The following is a 21,554-nucleotide window of genomic DNA, read 5'->3' on the forward strand; positions in this document are numbered from 1 at the left end:
TACCAAGGGAACATTTCATGCAAAATGGGCTCGATAAAGGACAGAAATGGTATGGAACAGAAGCAGAAGCAGGAGATATTAAGAAGAAGCAGAAGATATTAAGAAGAGGTGGCAAGAATACACAGAAGAACTGTACAAAAAAGATCTTCATGACCCAGATAATCATGATGGTGTGATCACTCACCTAGAGCCAGACATCCTGGAATGCGAAGTCAAGTGGGCCTTAGAAAGCATCACTATGAACAAAGCTAGTGGAGGTGATGGAATTCCAGTTGAGCTATTTCAAATCCTCAAAGATGATGCTGTGAAAGTACTGCACTCGATATGCTAGCAAATCTGGAAAACTCAGCAGTGGCCACAGGACTGGAAAAGGTCAATTTTCATTCCAATCCCAAAGAAAGGCAATGCCAAAGAATGCTCAAACTACCGCACAATTGCACTCATCTCACACGCTAGTAAGGTAAGGCTCAAAATTCTCCAAGCCAGGCTTCGTCAATACGTGAACCGTGAACTTCCAGATGTTCAAGCGGGTTTTAGAAAAGGCAGAGGAACCAGAGATCAAATTGCCAATATCTGCTGGATCATCGAAAAAGCAAGAGAGTTTCAGAAAAACATCTATTTCTGCTTTATTGACTATGCCAAAGCCTTTGACTGTGTGGATCACAATAAACTGTTTAAAATTCTGAAAGAGATGGGGATAGCAGACCACCTGACCTGCCTCTTGAGAAACCTGTATGCAGGTCAGGAAGCAACAGTTAGAACTGGACATGGAACAACAGACTGGTTCCAAATAGGAAAAGGAGTACATCAAGGCTGTATATTGTCACCCTGCTTATTTAACTTATATGCAGAGTACATCATGAGAAACGCTGGGCTGGAAGAAACACAAGCTGGAATCAATATTGCTGGGAGAAATATCAATAACCTCAGATATGCAGATGACACCACCCTTATGGCAGAAAGTGAAGAAGAACTAAAGAGCCTCTTGACAAAAGTGAAAGAGGAGAGTGAAAAAGTTGGCTTAAAGCTCAACGTTCAGAAAACTAAGATCATGGCATCTGGTCCCATCACTTCATGGGAAATAGATGGGGAAACAGCGGAAACAGTGTCAGACTTTATTTTTTTGGGCTCCAAAATCACTGCTGATGGTGATTGCAGCCATGAAATTAAAAGACACTTACTCCTTGGAAGGAAAGTTATGACCAACCTAGATAGCATATTGAAAAGCAGAGACATTACTTTGCCAACAAAAGTCCATCTAGTCAAGGCTATGGTTTTTCCAGTGGTCATGTATGGATGTGAGAGTTGGACGGTGAATAAAGCTGAGCGCCGAAGAATTGATGCTTTTTGAACTGTGGTGTTGGAGAAGACTCTTGAGAGTCCCTTGGACTGCAAGGAGATCCAACCAGTCCATCCTAAAGGAGATCAGTCCTGGGTGTTCATTGGAAGGACTGATGTTGAAGCTGAAACTCCAGTACTTTGGCCACCTCATGCAAAGAGTTGACTCATTGGAAAAGACCCTAATGCTGGGAAGGATTGGGTGCAGGAGGAGAAGGGGATGACAGAGAATGAGATGGTTGGATGGTATCACTGACTCAATGGACATGGGTTTGGGTAAAGTCCAGGAGTTGGTGATGGACAGGGAGTCCTGGCGTGCTGCTATTCATAAGGTAGCAAAGAGTCGGACACGACTGAGCGACTGAACTGAACTAAACTGAACTGATGGTTTTACAACACTGTGACTACATGGTATGAATAGTTCATTAAAAATGATTATACTAATACATTTTATATTATGTAAATACCCACAATAATAATAAAAGCAAAACAATGTAACGCCAAATCTCAGTACATAGTATGAGAATTCCCACAGTATGAGATTCAGATATAAAACTACACACCTTCATGGGTTCCATTTAATAGGCTTTCAATTTATTCTTCATTTTAAAAAGTATTTAAATGTATAAATTTAACAGATAAATTTAAATGTATAACAGACCTGAATACTGTTCGTATTATGTAAAGTATTACTCCAAGAATTTCTCAGCCTAATTTAATTTCATAATATGTGATTATTCATCTATGACATTTTGGCATAGAACTGTAATTAAAAGCTTTAATATGAATCACATATTTACATATAAATTGTATCTTATCAAAAGAAAAAGGCAAACAGAAAATCCACAATGAAATACCACTTCACACCCTCTCATATTGCTGTAATAAAAAAAAAAAAAAAGAAGAAGAAGAGCAATAATAAGTGCTGGCTATACTCAGGAGAAATTGGAACCTTCATACGCTGCTGCTGGGAATGTAAAACGACACAGTCACTTTGGAAAATGGTTTGGTGGTCTCTCAAAATATTAAACATAAAGATACCATGTGATCCAGCAATTCCACCCAAGAGAAATAATATCATCCAAATGTTTTTACAAGTGTTTACAGTACCATTAGTCATAATAGCCAAAAGGTAGAAATAATCCAAATATCCATCAATGCCCAAATGGATATATAACACACTGGACATCTATACAATAGAATACTAGTCATATATAAAAAGGAATCAAGTACTGTTACATGCTACATGTATGAACCTCAAAAACTTTGTGCTAAATGAAAGAAACCAGACACAAAAGGCCATATGTAGTCTGACTGCATTTACATGAAATACCCCAGAAGAGACAAATCTATACAGAGTGGCTGAGTGGTTACCCAAGAGCTTGGGGTGGAAATGAGAAGGGACTGCTAATGGGTGGGTAGTAAGTTTCAATACGGGGTGACGTAATGCTCTAAAATTAAACTGTGAGGATAGCTGCATAACTCTGTCACTGTACTAAAAACCATGGAACAGTATCCTACACTCCACCTTTATTTTTTATGATTCACCAATATAAATCTTCTAATCTTCCATCCAGAGCCCAGTGAAAATCCCACACTCATTTCAACTGCTTGACTCTGCTCACAGTGTTTCCCTACCTAAAATACTCTCCCTAGTGTACAGTACAGGGGGCTTCTCTGGTAAGTGCAGACAGTAAAGAATATGCCTGCAATGCAAGAGACCCGGGTTTGATCCCTGGGTCAGGAAGATTCCCTGGAGAAGGGACTGGCAACCCACCCTAGTATTCTCGCCTACAGAATTCCATGGACAGACCATGGGGTCACAAAAAGTCAGACACAACTGAGCAACTAACATACACACATACACACACACACAGGGTACAGTTAATTTACATACTTATTTTGAAGACGTTTCTGATCAAGTCAGTCCTCATGAACCTAATTATCCTCTAGATTTCATACATACCACTTAAAACTGGTAACACTGTAACCTCAAATATATACATAAAGCAGTTCCACCTTAATTCCTATCAATGTTTAGATTTTGCCAGAATCTCTAATTCATGCCTTTAATCTCTTTTATCTTCTCAGAGATAAACTACTCACTGCAGAATCGTGAGGATCAAACATAATTGTGGGAACTCAACTAGGGCTCTAAGACGAAGAGGAAAAGAGTGTACAACCAGGGAATATTGTAGGATAAGTAGCATCAAGAGTGAATGAAAAGGACCTCTCTGGTGGTCCAGTGGTTAAGAATCTGCCTGCCAATGCAGGGGACATGGGTTTGAACCCTTGTCCGGGCAGATCCCACATGCCAAAGGGCAACTAAGCCTGTGTGCCACAACTACTAGGCCCATGCTCTAGAGTCCACGAGGTGCAACTATTTAGCCTGTGTGCTGCAACTACTGAAGCCCCAGTGCTCTAGAGCCCATGCTCCGCAACAAGGAAAGCCACTGCAACAAGAAGCCCACACACCACCACTAGAGAGTAGCCCCCGCTCGATGCAACTAGAGAAAAGTCCACACGGCAATGAAGATGCAGTGCAGCCAAAAATAAATAAATAACAATTCTTTAAAAATTAAAAAAAAAAAAGTGAATGAAATGCGCACTCCTTTCTCTATCAAATCCTGCAAACTCACCTGCTTCACCAACCAGAACTGTGACTACATCTTTATATCCCTCTTAATAGCTAGCACATCATCTTGAACACAGATGGTACCAAACATCTGCTGAATAGAAACTGATGCTTTGAAAGCAACTTCCTACATGTTTATTCAGTAGTCCCCAAAGCTTAACAAGTACCTGAAATTGTAAAGCAGGAAATAGGGATAAGGAAAAAGAGAACTAAAATGATGGGACACACACTCACTTCTCGACAGTGTGTTATGTTCTTACTGTATATTTCAAGGTGGCCGTCTTACTGCTTTCCTCAAACCCAAGTATGTATACCAGGCATCCTCACTTTTAAGTAGTCACTGCACTTCATCGTTATCAGAGCAAAAAAAGAGCACTATTAGGAGAAGCCAGAATTTAGGTATGACGCTTCACTTTCTCCTAATAGCGGGGTGCCAAGACTCAAACTGCTGTGCCTCTACATGCAGTCAGGAAGACACCCACACAATGAAGCTTGGAAGTGCATCAATGTGTCAGGTGGGAACAAGAAGGAGCACTGCTTTCAAAGGAAAGAGGGTTGGCAGTGGCAAAAGATAAGTCTTAGGAACTGAACTGCTGAAAGCAGCAAAGACAATGGGTCATTAAAAAAAAAAAGCCTCAGATTGCTGAAATTTGATCTAGACTCTGACTGCAGGAGCCTAGGATCAACCAATTTGAAAGCATCCCTTTCCGACACTCTGAATAAACAAAGCCTAAATCCACTATCTAAAATTCCTCAGCGTGGCCCTGAAGAACTATGAACATAGAACACTTCTCATTTGTTTTACTGCTGTTTAGTTGCTCAGTTGGGTCTGACTCTCTGTGAGCCCACAGACTGAAGCACGCCAGGCTCCTCTGTCCATGGGATTTCCCAAGCAAGGATACTGGAGTGGGTTGCCACTTCCTTCTCCAGAGAATCTTCCTGACCCAGGATCAAATCTGAGTTTCCTACACTGGCAGGTGGATTCTTTACCACTGAGCCACCAGGGAAGCCCTCTCATTTATTAAGCTTCAGAAATTCATTTTCCCCTTTCTATATATTTATACTTGCCTTGTGTTGTTTAGAGTCTAAAACACATATGCTCTAATTATTCAGACTTGCTTGGAGGATTTCTCTGGTGGTAAAGCAGTTAGCCCCAAATTTATCTTATTTAAGTTCGCTACAGAAACATTTTTTATTTAATTTGGGCCTAAAAATTCCCTTCATACTTATAAAAACTCCTTTTTAAGAATTTATTTATTTTTTAATTGAAGGATAATTGCTTTACACAATTTTGTTGTTTTCTGTCAAACATCAACATGAATCAGCCATAGGTGTACATATGTTCCCTCACGTCAGGACAACTTCTCATAGTGAATACACTGTTTGATTACATGAAGAGAAAGTATCATTACCAAGAGTCAGAACATACTGAACCACAGAGAGTCGTTTCATACAGGTCCTGTCATTTGATGGAATCACCCAAATGTATAAAGAATTTTGACTTCCTTCAGAGACATAGAAATCAGTGAATAAATGAAATAAATACAAAAAGCACCAGTCATCAGCATACATTTCTCTTTGTACACTGTTATACTAACTGGCCACTGATTTTAAACAGGCTGTCTAACTGGCAAGTGAAAGGCTTTCAACTGCCTACAAGTAAGAAAAACTGGTAACTTTTAAATTTCCTGCAACAAGTGCAGGCTAACAATGTCTGGCCCATAGAAGGAGCTCAAAAAATAATTGCTGAACAAATGATTAAAATAAAAGCCTTCACGAGATATAGAGACTAAATCATTTTTTATGAAAAATATATTTTCTAAAGACTCTGAAAAAAGAAAATAGTTACATGCATACTTTTCTATTTTAGTTTATCTCTTAAAATAAGAGTTACACCCAAAAATGTTAACTCGGGCTTCAATTTGTATAAAAGATATCTTAGAATTTTTATTAATTTCTTCAAATTTCTCTAGTTTATCACTTCAGTTATCAAAAAGGCAAATAGAGTAGTAAATTAAAAATCCACTTCTTTCACAAAGGAGGCAAGAATATGCAATGGGGCAAAGATAATCTCTTGAATTAGTGGTGCTGGGAAGAAAACTGGACAGCTACATGTAAAAGAATGAAATTAGAACACTTCCTAACACCATACACAAAGATAAACTCAAAATGGATTAAAGACCTAAATGTAAGACCAGAAACTATAAAACTTTTAGAGGAAAACCTAGGCAGAACACTCAATGACATAAATCAAAGCAAGATCCTCCATGACCCACCTCAGAATAATGGAAATAAAAACAAAAGTAAACAAGTGGGACCTAATTAAACTTAAAAGCTTTTGCATAGCAAGGGAAACTATAAACAAGGTGAAAAGACAACCCTTAGAATGGGAGACAATAATCGCAAATGAAACAACAGACAAAGGATTAATTTCCAAAATAGATAAGCAGCTTATACAACTCAATACCAGAAAAACAATCAACCCAATCAAAAAGTGGGAAAAAGACCTAAACAGACATTTCTCCAAAGAAGACATACAGATGGTTAACAAACACATGAAAAGATGCTCAACATCATTCATTATTAGAAGAATGCAAATCAAAACTACAACGAAGGTACTGCTTCACACAGGTCAGAATGGCCATCATCAAAAAGTCTACAAACAATAAATGCGGGGAGGGTGTGGAGAAAAGGCAACCTTCTTGCACTGTTGGTGGGAATGTAAACTGATACAGCCACTATGGAAGACGGTATTGAGATTCCTTGCTACTGCTGCTGCTAAGTCGCTTCAGTCGTGTCCGACTCTGTGCGACCCCACAGACGGCAGCCCACCAGGCTCCGCCGTCCCTGGGATTCTCCAGGCAAGAATACTGGAGTGGGTTGCCATTTCCTTCTCCAGTGCATGAAAGGGAAAAGTGAAAGTGAAGTCGCTCAGTCGTGTCCGACTCTTAGCGACCCCATGGACTGTAGCCTACCAGGCTCCTCCGTCCATGGGATTTTCCAGGCAAGAGTACTGGAGTGGGGTGCCATTGCCTTCTCCGATTGAGATTCCTTACAACCTAGTTATAAACCCATCATATGACCTAGCAGTCCCACTCCTAGGCACACACCCCAAGGAGACCAGAACTGAAAACAACGCACGCAGCCCAGTGTGCACTGCAGCACTCCCTGCAGCAGCTGGGACATGGGAGCCACCCAGCTGTCCATGACAGGTGAGAGGACGAGGAGGCTGTGGTTCATGTGCAATGGAGCACTACTCAGCCAGAAATACTGAACCAGTTCCAATGAGGTGGATGAACCTAGAGCAATGATACAGGGTGAAGTCAGTCAGAAAGAGAAAGATAAACATCGAACATGAATGCATGCATAAATACGGAATCTAGAAAGATGGTACCAAAGAATTTATTTGAAGGGCAGCAATGAAGAAACAGACATAGAGAACAGACTTACGGATACAGGGAGAGGGGAGGAGAGGGTGAGCTGTATGGAGAGAGTAACATGGAAACTTACATTACCGTACGTAAAACAGATAAGTCAATGGGAGTATGTCTCAGGGAACTCAAACGGGCTCTGTATCAACCTAGAGTGGTGGGATGGGGAAAGAAATGGGAGGGAGGTTCAAGAGGGAGGGGACATATGTATACCTATGGCTGATTTACACTGACGTTTGACAGAAAACAACAAAGTTCTGTAAAGCAATTATCCTTCCATTAAAAAATAAATTAATTAATTAAAATTCACTTCTTTAAGTCACAATGTAAGTAATATAGCTGGTTGCACAGAAAATTAAAGAAGTATGAATTTCCTATATATGTTTTTTTAACGATTATTATCAATAAAACTTCAGGTTCTGGTCATGGTCTCTCCATATACCTCTCATTAAATTTAAATCAACTCTCAAATGAAAAATATTAGTGAGCAATATATCCTCCAAGATGGATGCACAACTTACTTCAACTTGAAAAAGTTCTCCAGCCCCCTCACAGTCATTGGATGTGATTATTGGAGTATGAATATGCACAAAGCCACTGTCCTGGAAGAAAAAGAGAAACCACTTTTCTCAGTACATCTGTCTGTGAAACAGTTCCAAGAATATACACCTTTTTTATATGATTAAAATAACACTAAGAGAATGTCACGTTAAATTTCTCCTTAATCCTCCAAATAAAACTACCAAATGGAATACCAAATGGAGTGTTTACTATGCACAAAAAAATATTATTAATAAATCTGAACTAATTTAGACAATATCTAGTCCAACCTCCTCACTCCCAAGATAAGGAAACTGAGGCCCAGAGAAATTTAATGAGAGGCCAAAGTCACACAACTAGTCAGTGTCAGAGCTGAAACTGGAACCTGGGTGCTCAGGCTCTCTCTCTGGTGCCATTTCTTCTTCTCGCTTCTCCAACATGCTGGTAGTGATTCAACACACACACACACTCTCTCACTCAGGCTAATGCACCATGATGTTGTCCACATTACTAAGGGAATACAAAGTGATCAATATTAAGTTCAATTATTTTGGGATAAGAAATTGTAACAGTTCTAAAAAGGAGAAATATTTGGCAATCAGGCACTGAAAAAACAAACAGCAAAAAAGGCAGAATTATTTAGGAAGGCTGCCACTAAACTGATAGCACGGTGCACTGCACATGGCACAGGCAGCGTACTTCCTCCACCTCAAGGAAGATTCTCAGCAGCAAATCCTAAAACACTCAACTGCAATTCTTCCACTCTGAAGTCTGAGACTATTTCCATTAGTGAACCACAAAAGCTGTTACTAGTAAAACTGAAATAACCCAGCAACTTTAAAGCTATACTTTCATTTTGACTATGGATGTAAGTAAAAGGTTACAATCAGCATAAATGTTGCAAGGTAGGGGTGGGGGCAGCTATAGTGAATTTAGGTTGCAAAGGCAGAAGAGTATGTGTTTAATAGACACACTTTGCTCTTGAAATCAATACAGTAAATTCATATATATACATCTGCCTGTGTGATCAGTCACTTCAGTCGTGTCCAACTCTTTGCGATCCCTTAGACTGTAGCCCTCCAGGCTCCTCTGTCCATGGACTTTTCCCAGCAAGAATACTGGAGTGGGTTGCCATGCCCTCCTCCAGGGGATCTTCCTGACGCAGGGATCAAACCAGCGTCCCCTGTCCTGTACACAGATTCTTTATAGCCGAGCCACCAGGGAAACTCATATACACATCTAATCTCTGCTACATTCTGCTGACCATGGGTGAAATGTAAAATATGTCAGTGCACTACCAGGGGCCTCCCATATTTGACCCTTCCTTCCTAATAAGACGAAATTCAAGTATTCCGGCTAGGATACAAAGCATCCAGCCAACTACTTGCCTTATGAGGTAGAATGATTACATTTTCAAGCTATAAATTAGGAGTCTTAGGAAGTATTCAAATATGTACTTAATCTGGGAACAACATTCGGAGAAGTGCTGCAGAGAGCACATTATAGAGAACAAATGAAACAGAATCAATAACATGACTGCATTAAACTTTTATCTCCCAGGAGCCAAGAATTATGGACATGAATCATTTATTTCACATGAATGCAGGCAACTATGAGCATGAGTGCAGTAAACAAAGAAAGGAAGTGAAAAATCCAAAGGAAATGAGGGTGGCGAGAGGGAGGGGAAAGGGAGGAGAAAATTTAACGGCTGAATGTAATTGCCAGAGTTAGAACTGGTCAACTGCTACAAGAAACAATGCTGTAAATCTTATGGAAATAACTGGATGGGATTTAAAAAAATAAAAATTATTCAAATAATGCTAAACCTCTCAAAAGGCGTCACCAGCTTTTTAAGTCTTAACAGTGCTAGCAAAGCTTACCATATCAAAGACTATAACATTACCACCAAAAGCTATAAAGAAGAAGGTACAAAGGAAGAACAAAGGTGAGAACAAAGTCCAAAAATGAGAAAGTGAACAGCGAAGTAGGAAAATAAATAGCAAGGGTACTGTCAGTGGCTGCCTCCAAAGGGGTTCCAGTGTCAAGTACTTATCCCATCCCACAGTAAAGGGGTTCCCAACTAGAGATACAAATGCCAGAGAAGGGGGCAAAAATAGTGGCCCAATTATTCAGATCTCACCCACCACCTCTAAATATCTAAGTATTTGGACAGATACATTATTTCCACAACCAGAAATGATAAAACAATGAGTACCTGAAAATTAAAAATTCATGTACTAAGGCCCCTATGTATTACTCAAAGACTGTTTTTAACACACACAAAACAAGTATCATTATTTAATCAGACTTAACAAAAAAGAAACAGGACAGCAGTTGCTGGCCTCAGGCACATCACTGGCAACAAACAGTGACAACAGGAGGAGACTAACAAAACAAAACCAAACCCAAAAACACACCCCATAAAAAGCAGCCATAAGAACTCAAAGACACAGCAGTCTAGGAACATTTAACCCAGGGTCAAAGAACACTCCCCACTGTGACAGGCTTTGAAGGCATTGCCATACTGAGAAGGAAACAATCTGATACTCAGAGGAAGAAACTCAACTCACCAAGAAAGGGCAAACTCTTCTTAACTTCTTTTCGGAGCCTAAAGTGACAAACATAGAAACAGCACCCAATACAGAATAATACATAACTATAATTTAGTATGTCCTATAACACTCCTACACAAGTGGGTAACATCTTAAAAGGGGAGTCTCGGGATTATGTTTTCTAGGACCTTACAATTAAAAAGTGAATTTTTAAGATTCAAAAGTGCCTATCTTTGTAAACATGTCCAACACTGCAAAAATTCATTATTTTCAACCACCTAAAAGATCCCTGGGTTGGGAAGATCCCCTGGAGGAGGGCATGGCAACCCACTCCAGTATTCTTGCCTGGAGAATCCTGATGGACAGAGGAGCCAGGCAACCTGCAGTCCATGGGGTCACAAGGATCAGACACAACTGAGTGACTAAGCACAGCACAAAATGTTTTTTAAATTTTACCTTGCTGATTCTTTGATTTCAGAGTTTTCTAGTTTATTCTCTCATGTAAAAATTGTTTATCTGTAAAAACTTCAGATAATAAAGAAATGTGTTTAAAAAAAGTGAAATGCATGCATTAGGAAAAGCCCACTTGTTAATGGACTGCCAATACCACCATCTAGTGGCCAGAAATCCATAAAACTTTCAGAATTAAAGCAGGTCCACTGACTAATAGCTGTTGAAGACAAATGGGGGAAAACACTTTTATACCTGAACAAATTTTCTGTTTGTATGGTTCAAGCACTACTGAAAAGTCACATGGAAGCTGTGTGAGAAAGCTTATGACAACATATGAAAATGCACCCCTTTAAACCATAATGGGATGACACTGTATAATGTGATTTATTTTCCGTTGTTTATTCTTATGCTTTAAAGCCATGCTGTTCTTTAGCTGTCACATCAGAAATTACCTCTTAAGGAGCTCTGCAAAGAGCAAGAATTTTCTTGTGTTCTATGGTAGGGCTGCGCCTGCATGAAGCTGGATGCTGTCCAAGGGAAGGGTATGCTGTCAGACAATCTTCCCAAACGAGCTGAATCGGGAGAAGTGGCTTAGGAAGAGTTCCAAAACTACATGGAATAATACTGAACTTTATCTGTTGGCTCCCTCTTGCCTTTGGAGCCCTTCCATCCACCACATGGGAGGAGGGTCTCATCAACTGATCAACTACATTCCACTGTGGCTTTCCTAGGTTGGGGATAAATGGCTGAAAAGCAAAGCTAAATGAGACAAATGTCTTTAGTCATTAGATCAACCTACTTGATCATCAATAATCCTTTAAAATTAGTGCTTACTGTATATAAAATCTCTGTGACCAAGATGGAGAAACAGGAACTAGATTTACCCTCCTGTCTGAAACAATCAAAAAACAAAACAAAAGAATCCACAAGCAAACTACATGGAACGACAGTTTTCAAGACACTGGATATCAGACAACAAAGGAGACTGAACCCTGAGAGACAGGAAACAAACATAGTGAACCCCACCAGCAGCCCAGCTTATTGCTTTAAGATTTCCCAGATGAAAACAGGAAGCAGGAATAAATAAAAGCAGAGCCTGGCAGATTCCCTAAATTGAAGAGACAGAGCTGAGAGTCTGAGGAGGCCAAAGTGGCAGGAATTGACAGGATGGAGTCCCAGAGAGCAGAGAGGTGTGCAACAACTCCAGAGACACACAGAGAGTCACCCTGGAGTTCGGATCAGTACTGATCAGGTGGAGGAATGATCAGCACATGCATGTGAGGAGACTATCCAAGGCCAGGGAAAGAACCATCCAAAATGATTAGAGGAAACGGTGCCTATTCCCACAGCCAGATTAGAAGATCTTATAATTCACAAGGTACTAGATAGACTGCTCAGGAAGGCTTTGTCTCAGTAGTGGGGAATAACAGACCTAGACTGAGCAGTGCCTCAGATTTACTGGAAAGTGAAAGTGTCAAGTCACTCAGTCATGTCCGAATCTGCGACCCCATGGACTATAGCCCGCCAGGCTCCACTGTCCATGGAATTCTCCAGGTGAAAATACTGGAGTGGGTTGCCATTTCTTCTCCAGGGGATCTTCCCAACCCAGGAGTCAAACCTGGGTCTCCTGCATTGCAGGCAGATTCTCTACCATCTGAGGCACCACGGAAGCCCAGAAAAAAGGCTTCCTTGACTAGGAATCAACCCTGGGATGCAGCAGTGAGAGCACCGAATCCTAACCACTAGACTACCAGGGAGCATACAAATCATAAAAGCAAGATCCTTCCAGTAACTTAACTACATACCAGAACAGAACTTAAGAAGCTTTATAAAGATCCAGCACCCAGCAAGATAAAATCCACAACGTCTGGCAGGTATTAACCTCCCTTTGTAGTAACCTACAAAGATTAGCAGGTATAAGAAGAAGCAGGAAAACATAATCTCTAATGAAGAGACTAATCACTTAAAACTGACTCATAACTGACTGACATGTTAGGACATAAAAATGGTTACTAAAAAGCTATGAAAACTGTACATAATTTTAACTAAAACTGCTGAATATGTTCAAAAAAGTTAGTAGAGACATGGAAGACCTTAAAAAAAAAAAGCCCCAATTTCTCCAAAGAAGACATGCAGATGGCTAACAAACACATGAAAACATGTTCAACATCACTCATTATTAGAGAAATGTAAATCAAAACTACAATGAGATATCACCTCATACCGGTCAGAGTGGCCATCATCAAAAAGTTTACAAACAATAAATGCTGGAGAGGGTGTGGAGAAAAGGGAAGACTCTTGCACTGTTGGTGGGAATTTAAATTGATACAGCCACTATGGAAGACGGTATTGAGATTCCTTAAAAACTAGGAATAAAACCACCATATGACCCAGCAATCCCACTCCTAGGCATATACCCTGAGGAAACCAAAATTGAAAAAGACACATGAATCCCATTGTTCACTGCAGCACTATTTACAATAGCTAGAACATGGAAACAACCTAGATGTCCATTGACGGATGAATGGATAAAGAAGTTGTGGTACATATACACAATGGAATATTACTCAGCCAAAAAAACTGAATCAGTTCTAATGAAGTGGATAAACCTAGAGCCTATTACACAGAGTAAAGTGAGTCTGAAAGAGAAAGATAAATATCGTATTCTAACACATATATATGGAATCTAGAAAAATGGTATGGAAGAATTTATTTACAAGGCAGCAATGGAGAAACAGAAATAGAGAACAGACTTATGGACATGAGGAGAGGGGAGGAGAGAGTGAGATGTATGGGAAGAGTAACATGGAAATTTACATTACCATATGTAAAACAGATAGCCAGCGGGAATTTGCTGTATGACTTGGGGGGACTTAAACAGGGGCTCTGCATCAATCTAGAGGGGTGAGATGGGGAAGGAGATGGAAGGGAGGTTCAAAAGGGAGGGGATATATGTATACCTATGGCTTATTCATGTTGAGGTTTGACAGAAAACAACAAAATTCTGTAAAGCAATTATCCTTCAATTAAAAAATAAATTAATTTTAAAAAATTAAATTAAATTAATGATCTGAAAAAAAAAAGGCCCAAATCAACCACTTACGAAACCTATAATGTATGGGGTGAAAAATGCACTGAATATGAAGAAAACAAATAAGGCATTGCAGAAGAAAAGATCAGGGAGAAAAAAAACAAAAAAGACATAGCAAAACCAACTATCCAAAAGAAACACACTGGGGGAAAAGAAGATTTTTCAAAAAATCAAAAGAACATGAGTGAGCTATGGGAATATCATCAAGCAGCCAAATATACACGGGTAACTGAAGTCCCTAAAGGAGAGAGGTAACATAAAAAATACTTGATGAAAAATGACTGAAAAACCTAGTGAAAATTGAAATGCATAGATAAGAAATTCAATGAACTCCAGACACAAGAAGCATTAAAAAGCTGTGCCAAGGCACATATTAATCAAATTGCTCAAAGTTAATGATAAATAGAAAATTTAAAATCAGTCAAAGAAAAAAGTATCACATAATAAAGCATGCTTGGAATAAATAACCAGAAGACTTTTCAGGATACTACTCCAGTGTTACAATTATTCAACTTCTTCACCAGAATGAACACTGAGAAGCAAAGCTCCTTACCTTAAAGAAAGAATGGATAGCTGCTGTGGCTTCACTGCGAACCCTCAGTACAGACCCCAGAACATTAGTCCTACACCTGAGGTGAGGATATTGTCTCAGATATTCCAGAGGATGCCTCTCTTTATATTTAAAAGGGAAAGCCTGAAACAACAGGAAAAATAAGTGAGAAGCTAACAAAGATACTGCTTTATAAAATCAGTTTACAGGGCATTTGTTAAATAGCAGTGTTTTAGTATAAAACTAAAATGCTTTCCTTCTCATTTTCTTAACATAACTGAATATGGTCCACATTAACTCTAACACGTTAGTACAACAGTGAGTGAAATCAGAGATATGGGTTTGAATCCAGCTTGACTTTGTACTAGCTTTGGGATCTTGGGCAAAATTACTTACTATCAGAGAGGCTAATATGTTACTTATCAAATTTCTATCCATTAGCTATCAATCACTATTTACAAATAGAGATTAGGATATAATCATGCAAAAACACTCCTGGAGAAGGAAATGGCAACCCACTCGAGTATTCTAGCCTGGAAAATTCCACGGACAGAGGAGTCTGGCAATCCATGGGATCATGAAGAGCTGGCCAGGACTGAGTGAGTGAGCAACTGCAAAACACTCCACTGTTGGGCACATAGTTTAGAACATTGTAGATATTAAAGATTATGTTTTCTACAGTGGTATACACACAGCTGGTATTCAATTTTAAAATCACCAAAGTATCTTGAAAGTCCACAAACACCCATAATCTATTATCACTACTTATCACCATTTATCAACATGTCCTGCTGTTTCAGAACATGGGGGAGGGTCAACAGCTTTCTGTCATCTGGGGGAGTATATATTCATAAAAATTTTAAAGGAAATTTTGACCCTACCTAGAAAAACTTTCCTAAAAACTGTATGACCAAAAACAAAGTTTCAATAAGAAAGCTAACTGAGAAGTGGAATAAAAGAGCTACTGTTGTTCAGTTGCTCAGTCGTGCCCAACTCTTTGCAACCCCATGGACTGCAGCATGCCAGGCTTCCCTGTACTTCACTATCTCCCAGAGTTTGCTCAAATTCATGTCCATTGTCAGTGATGCCATCCAACTCTCTCATCCTCTGTCGCCCCCTTCTCCTGCCCTCTATCTTCCTCAGCATCAGGGTCTTTTCCAATGAGTCAGCTCTTCACATCAGGTGGCAAAAGTATTGGAGTTTCAGCATCAGTCCTTTCAGTGAATAATCGGGATTGATTTCTTTTAGGATTGACTGGTTTGATCTCCTTGCTATCCAAAGAACTCTCAAGAGTCTTCGCCCATCATAGTTCAAAAGCATCAGTTCTTCAGCACTCAGCCTTCTTTATGGTCCAACTCTCACATCCCTACATGACTACTGGAAAACCACAGTTTTTCTTTGCATCTTTCTCAGCAAAGTGATATCTCTGCTTTTTAATATACTGTCTAGGTTTGTTATCGCTTTCCTTCCAAGGAGCAAGTGTCTTTTAATTTCATGACTGCAGTCACCATCTGCAGTGATTTTGGAGCCCAAGAAAATAAAGTCTCTTACTGTTTCCATTGTTTCCCCATCTATTTGGCACAGTGATGGGACCAGATACCATGGTCTTTGTTTTTTGAAAGCTGAGTTTTAATCCAGCTTTTTCACTCTCTTCTTTCACCTTCATTTAAGAGGCTCTTTAGTTCTTCTTCGCTTTCTGCCATAAGGGTGGTGTCATCTGCATATCTGAGGTTATTGATATTTCTCCCAGCAGTCTTGATTCCAGTGAGTGATTCATCCAGCCTGGTATTTCGCATGATGTATTCTGCATATACGTTAAATAAGCAGGGAGACAATATACAGCCTTGATGTACTCCTTTCCCAATTTGGAATCAGTCTGTTGTTTCATAGCCAGTTCTAACTGTTGCTTCTTGACCTGCATACAGCTTTCAGGAGGCATGTAAGGTGGTCTGGTATTACCATCTCTTGAAGAATTTTCCACAGTCTGTTGTGATCCACACAGTCAAAGGCTTTAGTGTAGTCAATGAAGCAGATGTTTTCTGGAATTTCCTTGCTTTTTCTATGATCCAACAGATGTTGCCAATTTGATCTCTGGTTCCTCTGCCTTTTCTAAATCCAGGTTGTACATCTGGAAGTTCCCAGTTCACGTACTATTGAAGCCTCATTTGAAGGATTTTGAACAGTACCTTGCCAGCATGTGAAGTGAGTGCAAATTTTGGGGTACTTTGAACATTTTTTGGTATTGCCCTTCTTTAGGGTTGGAATGAAAACTGACCTTTTCCAGTCCTGTGCCCACTGCTGGGTTTTCCAAATTTGCTGCCATATTGCCTACAGCACTTTAACAGCATCATCTTTTAGGATGTGAAAATCTCGGCTAAAATTCCATCACCTCCACTAGCTTTGCTTGTAGTAATGGTTCTTAAGGCCCACTTGACTTCACACTCCAGTAATGGTAGCCTATTTTAGAGTTATCTATTCCTTTTACGCCTGTGCACACACTAAATTATGATGTACAGAAATAGGTCCCATACCTACGAAAGTGACAATATGATCAAATTAACAAGAATCTGGGGACTGCTAGCAGGCTCAGAGTTCCCTAATGTGTGAATACTTACAAATGACACTGAAATGAGGGGGAAGAATAGAGGAAGGCATCATATTCACCAAGGGAAAACAATTTACAGAGTAAAACACAGGGTAAATTTTTAATATTGAAACATCTCTCTAAAAAGCAAAAATAGTAATGGTTACCATTTTCATTCTTCTGAGTTCCAAATTATTTTCACAGTCTATTTTTCAGATACCTTAGTTCTGATTCTTAATTTTAAATGTCAATTAGAACTTCTTAGAATATTGTTCAGAAAGACATTTTTTAAAATTGTCTATTTTCTTTCTTTCTTCCTTGTTTTTAATTTCTTCCGGTTATCCAAAAGAACTAAAAATGAGCTAAAATGCAGCTGCTGCTGCTGCTAAGTCGCATCAGTTGTGTCTGACTCTGGGCGACCCCACAGACGGCAGCCCACCAGGCTCCTCTGCCCCTGGGATTCTCCAGGCAAGAATATTGGAGTGGGTTGCCATTTCCTTCTCCATAAAATGATGCTATTTCCCTGTATTTCCTCACTTTTTGTTCATTAAATATTTGAAGATGAGTACAGATAAACCACAGGGGAGTCAAATAGCTAGGACATAAACTTCAGCTGTGCCACTAATTAACAACATGACCTAATGCAAGTTATTATACCTGGTTGGGCCTCATTTCCTCCAATTAGAAAATGGATTGATAATCTATGAAATTATCCCCTTTGGCCTCTTTGTTGCTGTTCAGTCATTAAGTCATGTCCGACTCTTTGTGACCCCATGAACTGCAACAGCCAGGCTTCCCTGTCCATCACCATCTCCCAGAGTTTGCTTTGCTCAAACTTCTGTCCATTTAGTTGGTGATGCCATCCAACCATCTCATCCTCTGTTGCCCCCTGATCCTCCTGCCTTCAATCTTCCCCAGCATCAGGGTCTTTTCCAATGAGTCTGCTGTTTGCATCAGGTGGCCAAAATAGTAGAGCTTTACCATCAGTCCTTCCAATGAATATTTGGGGTTGATTTCCTTTGGGATTGACTGGTTTCATTTCCTTACTGTCCAAGGTATTCTCAAGAGTTTATAACCTCTTTATCAATCTATAAAAAAAAAAAGCTACCACCACTCCGGTATTCTTGCCTGGAAAATCCAATGGACAGAGGAGTCTGGCGGGCTACAGTCCATGGAGTCACAAAGAATCAGATGCAACTGAGTTCACACACACTAACAGGAGAGTGTTCCAAAAACAAGAGTAAACATGTCTTAATGTAGCATTTATCTTTGTTCTGTCCAAACATCACCACACTCTAGCACTGTCCAACAGAATTTCCTGTGATAAATAGAAATGTTCTGTATCTGGGCAATGCAAGACGGAAGCCACTAAGTGCACGTAACTACTGAGCACTTGAAATGTGGCTAATGCCACTAAGGAAGGGAATTTTTTATTTAATTTTGAATCATTTAATATTAAATAGCCACAGGTAGCTAGTGGCTACTGAGCTTGATGATACAGTTCTAGATAATGGAAAAGTCATTTCGAGGCAGAGCATCCTAAGAACTCAGTCTGCCTTGGTATGTCTTTGTCATTGTAGCTGACTAGGCATGCTTGTGAAAGTGGCAAATTTCAACAGTGAAAGGCACTACAGAGATGCATGGAGTAGTATCACTTAGCTCCTACTCCTAAGACGCAACCATTTAGATGAGTACTTTCTGCTACTCTTTCTACATTCCTCAGTCTATAGTCTGTTTCAATTATCTAGGAAGTCACGATTGAAATGATCCAAGTGCCATCTTCCTAACATCACACATAAAACACTGCTAAAGTTTTAAATTAAGCCATTTTTAAAATAGCCTCCGTAAAAGTGTTATAAAACATACCTTGGCATCACAATTGCCAACAACTTCAATTTTTTCTGCCTTCAGTTCCACATTTTGCTTTTTGGATGGACTTTTTACCAGCTGCCCTTGAACTTCCACAGAACTCCCAAAAGCCAGTTCTCTACAGTAATGAAAAACCAACATAAACAAGATCTTACAAGTAGCCCTCATATTAATACATATCTTGCTATCAAAACACTAATGTATTTAATCTTAGAAGTTTACCCTTAATTGGGTTAAGAATTACATGTAGTTAAGAAAGAAGCAAAGGATAGGTAGCGGATATTGTCATGTGAAAATGTTAGAGAAGAAAACAACCTTGATTCTAAGCATTTGGACTTGAGCATCAATGCCATGAAAAGCAGATCTGTTTACAAAGATCACTGAGGGGCAATATGAACACCTGGATGACAGAAATGAGGATCAGAGGAGATGAAAAAACAAACAAATAAAAAAACCAAAGTATTCTTAAAACAAAAACCTCACCTACTGTCAAAGCTTGAATCTGCTACAACCTGAAGGCTTTCCAAAGATGACCCATCATTTACGTGCAGGAACAGGACTTCCTTCTGGGAGCGGACTGAACGAATCCATCCCTGATGAGAAATATTTCTAAACTTGAGTTTAAAACACAAACATTTTATATTTTCATTACATATACACCCAGAAGACTAAATGAAAAATGAAAAAGTCCTCATAACTCTACCTGAACAAGTCAATTGCTTTTATAATAGTTCATCCACATGTGTATATAATTTTATACGGTCCTTATCATAGTGAAATATAGCTTTGGCATTCCACTGTTGTTTCATTAATAAAGCTCACCATTTTGAACAGATGCCCCAAATCCCATTAGGTTCATGAGTCTAATTCACACAACTAACCCCCCAATATTCCAGGTTTTCTTCCTGCCCCTAACCCCTCCCCTATACAACAGGGCACATATCTTGGTTCCTTTCTCCTTTAGTATCAAATTCCCAGAGAGATTAGGTACAGACTAGAAAGGTCTTCATGGGATTTTGTTTTTTTCCAAAGTATCACACAAAATGAGTTCTCAAGAAACTTAGTATGAACACATACTAAGTAAAACATAAACTTTCAAAGACACTCTGAATATAAATGACAGGTATGTATGAGGGCTTCCCTGGTGGCTCAGTGGTAAAGAATCCACCTGCCAAGGCAGGAGATGTGGGTTAGATCCCTGGGTGCAGAAGATCCCTGGAGAAGGAAATGGCAATCTGCTCCAGTATTCTTGCCTGGAGAATCCCATGGATGGAGGGGTTTGGTGGGCTACTGTCCATGGGGTCACAAGAGTCAGACACAACTTAGACACTAAACAACACAACAAGAATGTATGAGTACAAATGAGATGTCTTCAAGTAGACAAGTAACACTAAAAACAGCTCTCTCAGAGATGACAACCAACTTATATTTAACTATCATAGAAGATGAGACTATTCTAGCAGTCTTTCAACAATTATGAAACAACTGATGGTGTCTGATTAACCATTTAAACCTTGGGAAACCATGATTAGCCATTAAACTTGGGGAAAGTGGTATGATCCTACTTAGAAAAACTATATTCACCCTGGCTTTCTTTGTATCCTGTAGACACTGTTATTCAAGCCCTTCTATTACTTATTTGTATGCCCATATTTTGAGGGTTTAGGAACCACATTTGTAGTTGCCTTGAAGGCTATTGTCAGGGACACAGTAGATAACCCACAAGTATTTTCCAGTGGAAGAATATCTATCATGTACTGAACACCTACTATGTGACAGCCATTTTACTACCTTCTTCATATACTGTCTCAATCTACTTCTCACAACAGCTCTATGGATTTTCGTTAGTCACATCTTACAAGTGAAGAACTGAGGCTCAGAGAAGTTAAATAACTTGCATGAGGCCACACTGCCAGTAAAGGATAAAGACTGAATTTGAACTCAAGTCTACCAGGAAGCCCTTGATCTTTTTCCAGGGCTATACCGAATAAAAGATAAATTACCTCAGTCTCATGCACAAGGTCCGTCATAACTTGGAGCAAGGCTAATCAACAGTAATTTCCAAAGCACCACAGTCTTGTTTTTTACTTGTTAGTAAAAGTTAACATTTATGGAACACTGTTTAATGTGCTTCTGTTCTACTACACTTTGTGAAATAAGGACTACCATTATCTCCATTCATATAAGAGGAAATGGAGGTTAAGAGCACATAAGCGACATGCCATCATTAACAAGCTACCAAGTGGAGAGATTTAAATGTACGCAGCTTGACCACAGCTCTGTCAAACTGCTATACTCTATTTTGCTCTTTATAAGTATTTATCTACTTAATCCTCACAGAACTTAATGAAGTGAATATTATCATATTAGAGATGAAGAAACCTATTCAAAGAAGTTAGGATAACCTTGTTAAATACTCAAAGTTATCAAGTAGTAGAGCTGGAAATTCAAATACAGTTCTTAGTTCAAAGGTCACATTTTTAAACAATAAATTCTTCTGAAATGCTTCAC

At 39.3% G+C, this 21,554-nt stretch overlaps 1 protein-coding gene across 19 annotated transcripts in view; it reads right to left on the reverse strand.

Annotated features, from left to right (window-relative positions):
* NARS2 (asparaginyl-tRNA synthetase 2, mitochondrial) overlaps nt 1-21,554 on the reverse strand; it is a 145,298-nt gene that overhangs the window by 121,399 nt on the left and 2,345 nt on the right. For 10 of the 19 annotated variants that reach the window (XM_081537601.1, XM_081537610.1, XM_081537612.1 and 7 more), the window contains exons 2-5: nt 19,527-19,636; nt 19,041-19,161; nt 14,594-14,734; nt 7,926-8,006 (exon numbers count right to left, since the gene is read on the reverse strand). In XM_081537601.1, coding sequence (XP_081393727.1) covers nt 7,926-8,006; nt 14,594-14,734; nt 19,041-19,161; nt 19,527-19,636 — 453 coding nt within the window. Of the gene's footprint in view, nt 1-7,925; nt 8,028-14,084; nt 14,230-14,561; nt 14,776-18,967; nt 19,162-19,526; nt 19,658-21,554 lie in introns of those variants that run through there. The other 9 variants (XM_081537605.1, XM_081537611.1, XM_081537603.1 and 6 more) reach the window with 6 other exon arrangements.

This window comes from Giraffa tippelskirchi, chromosome 10, assembly GCF_054371585.1.
Source record: "Giraffa tippelskirchi isolate mGirTip1 chromosome 10, T2T-mGirTip1v1.2.pri, whole genome shotgun sequence".
NCBI classification, from domain to species: domain Eukaryota; kingdom Metazoa; phylum Chordata; class Mammalia; order Artiodactyla; family Giraffidae; genus Giraffa; species Giraffa tippelskirchi.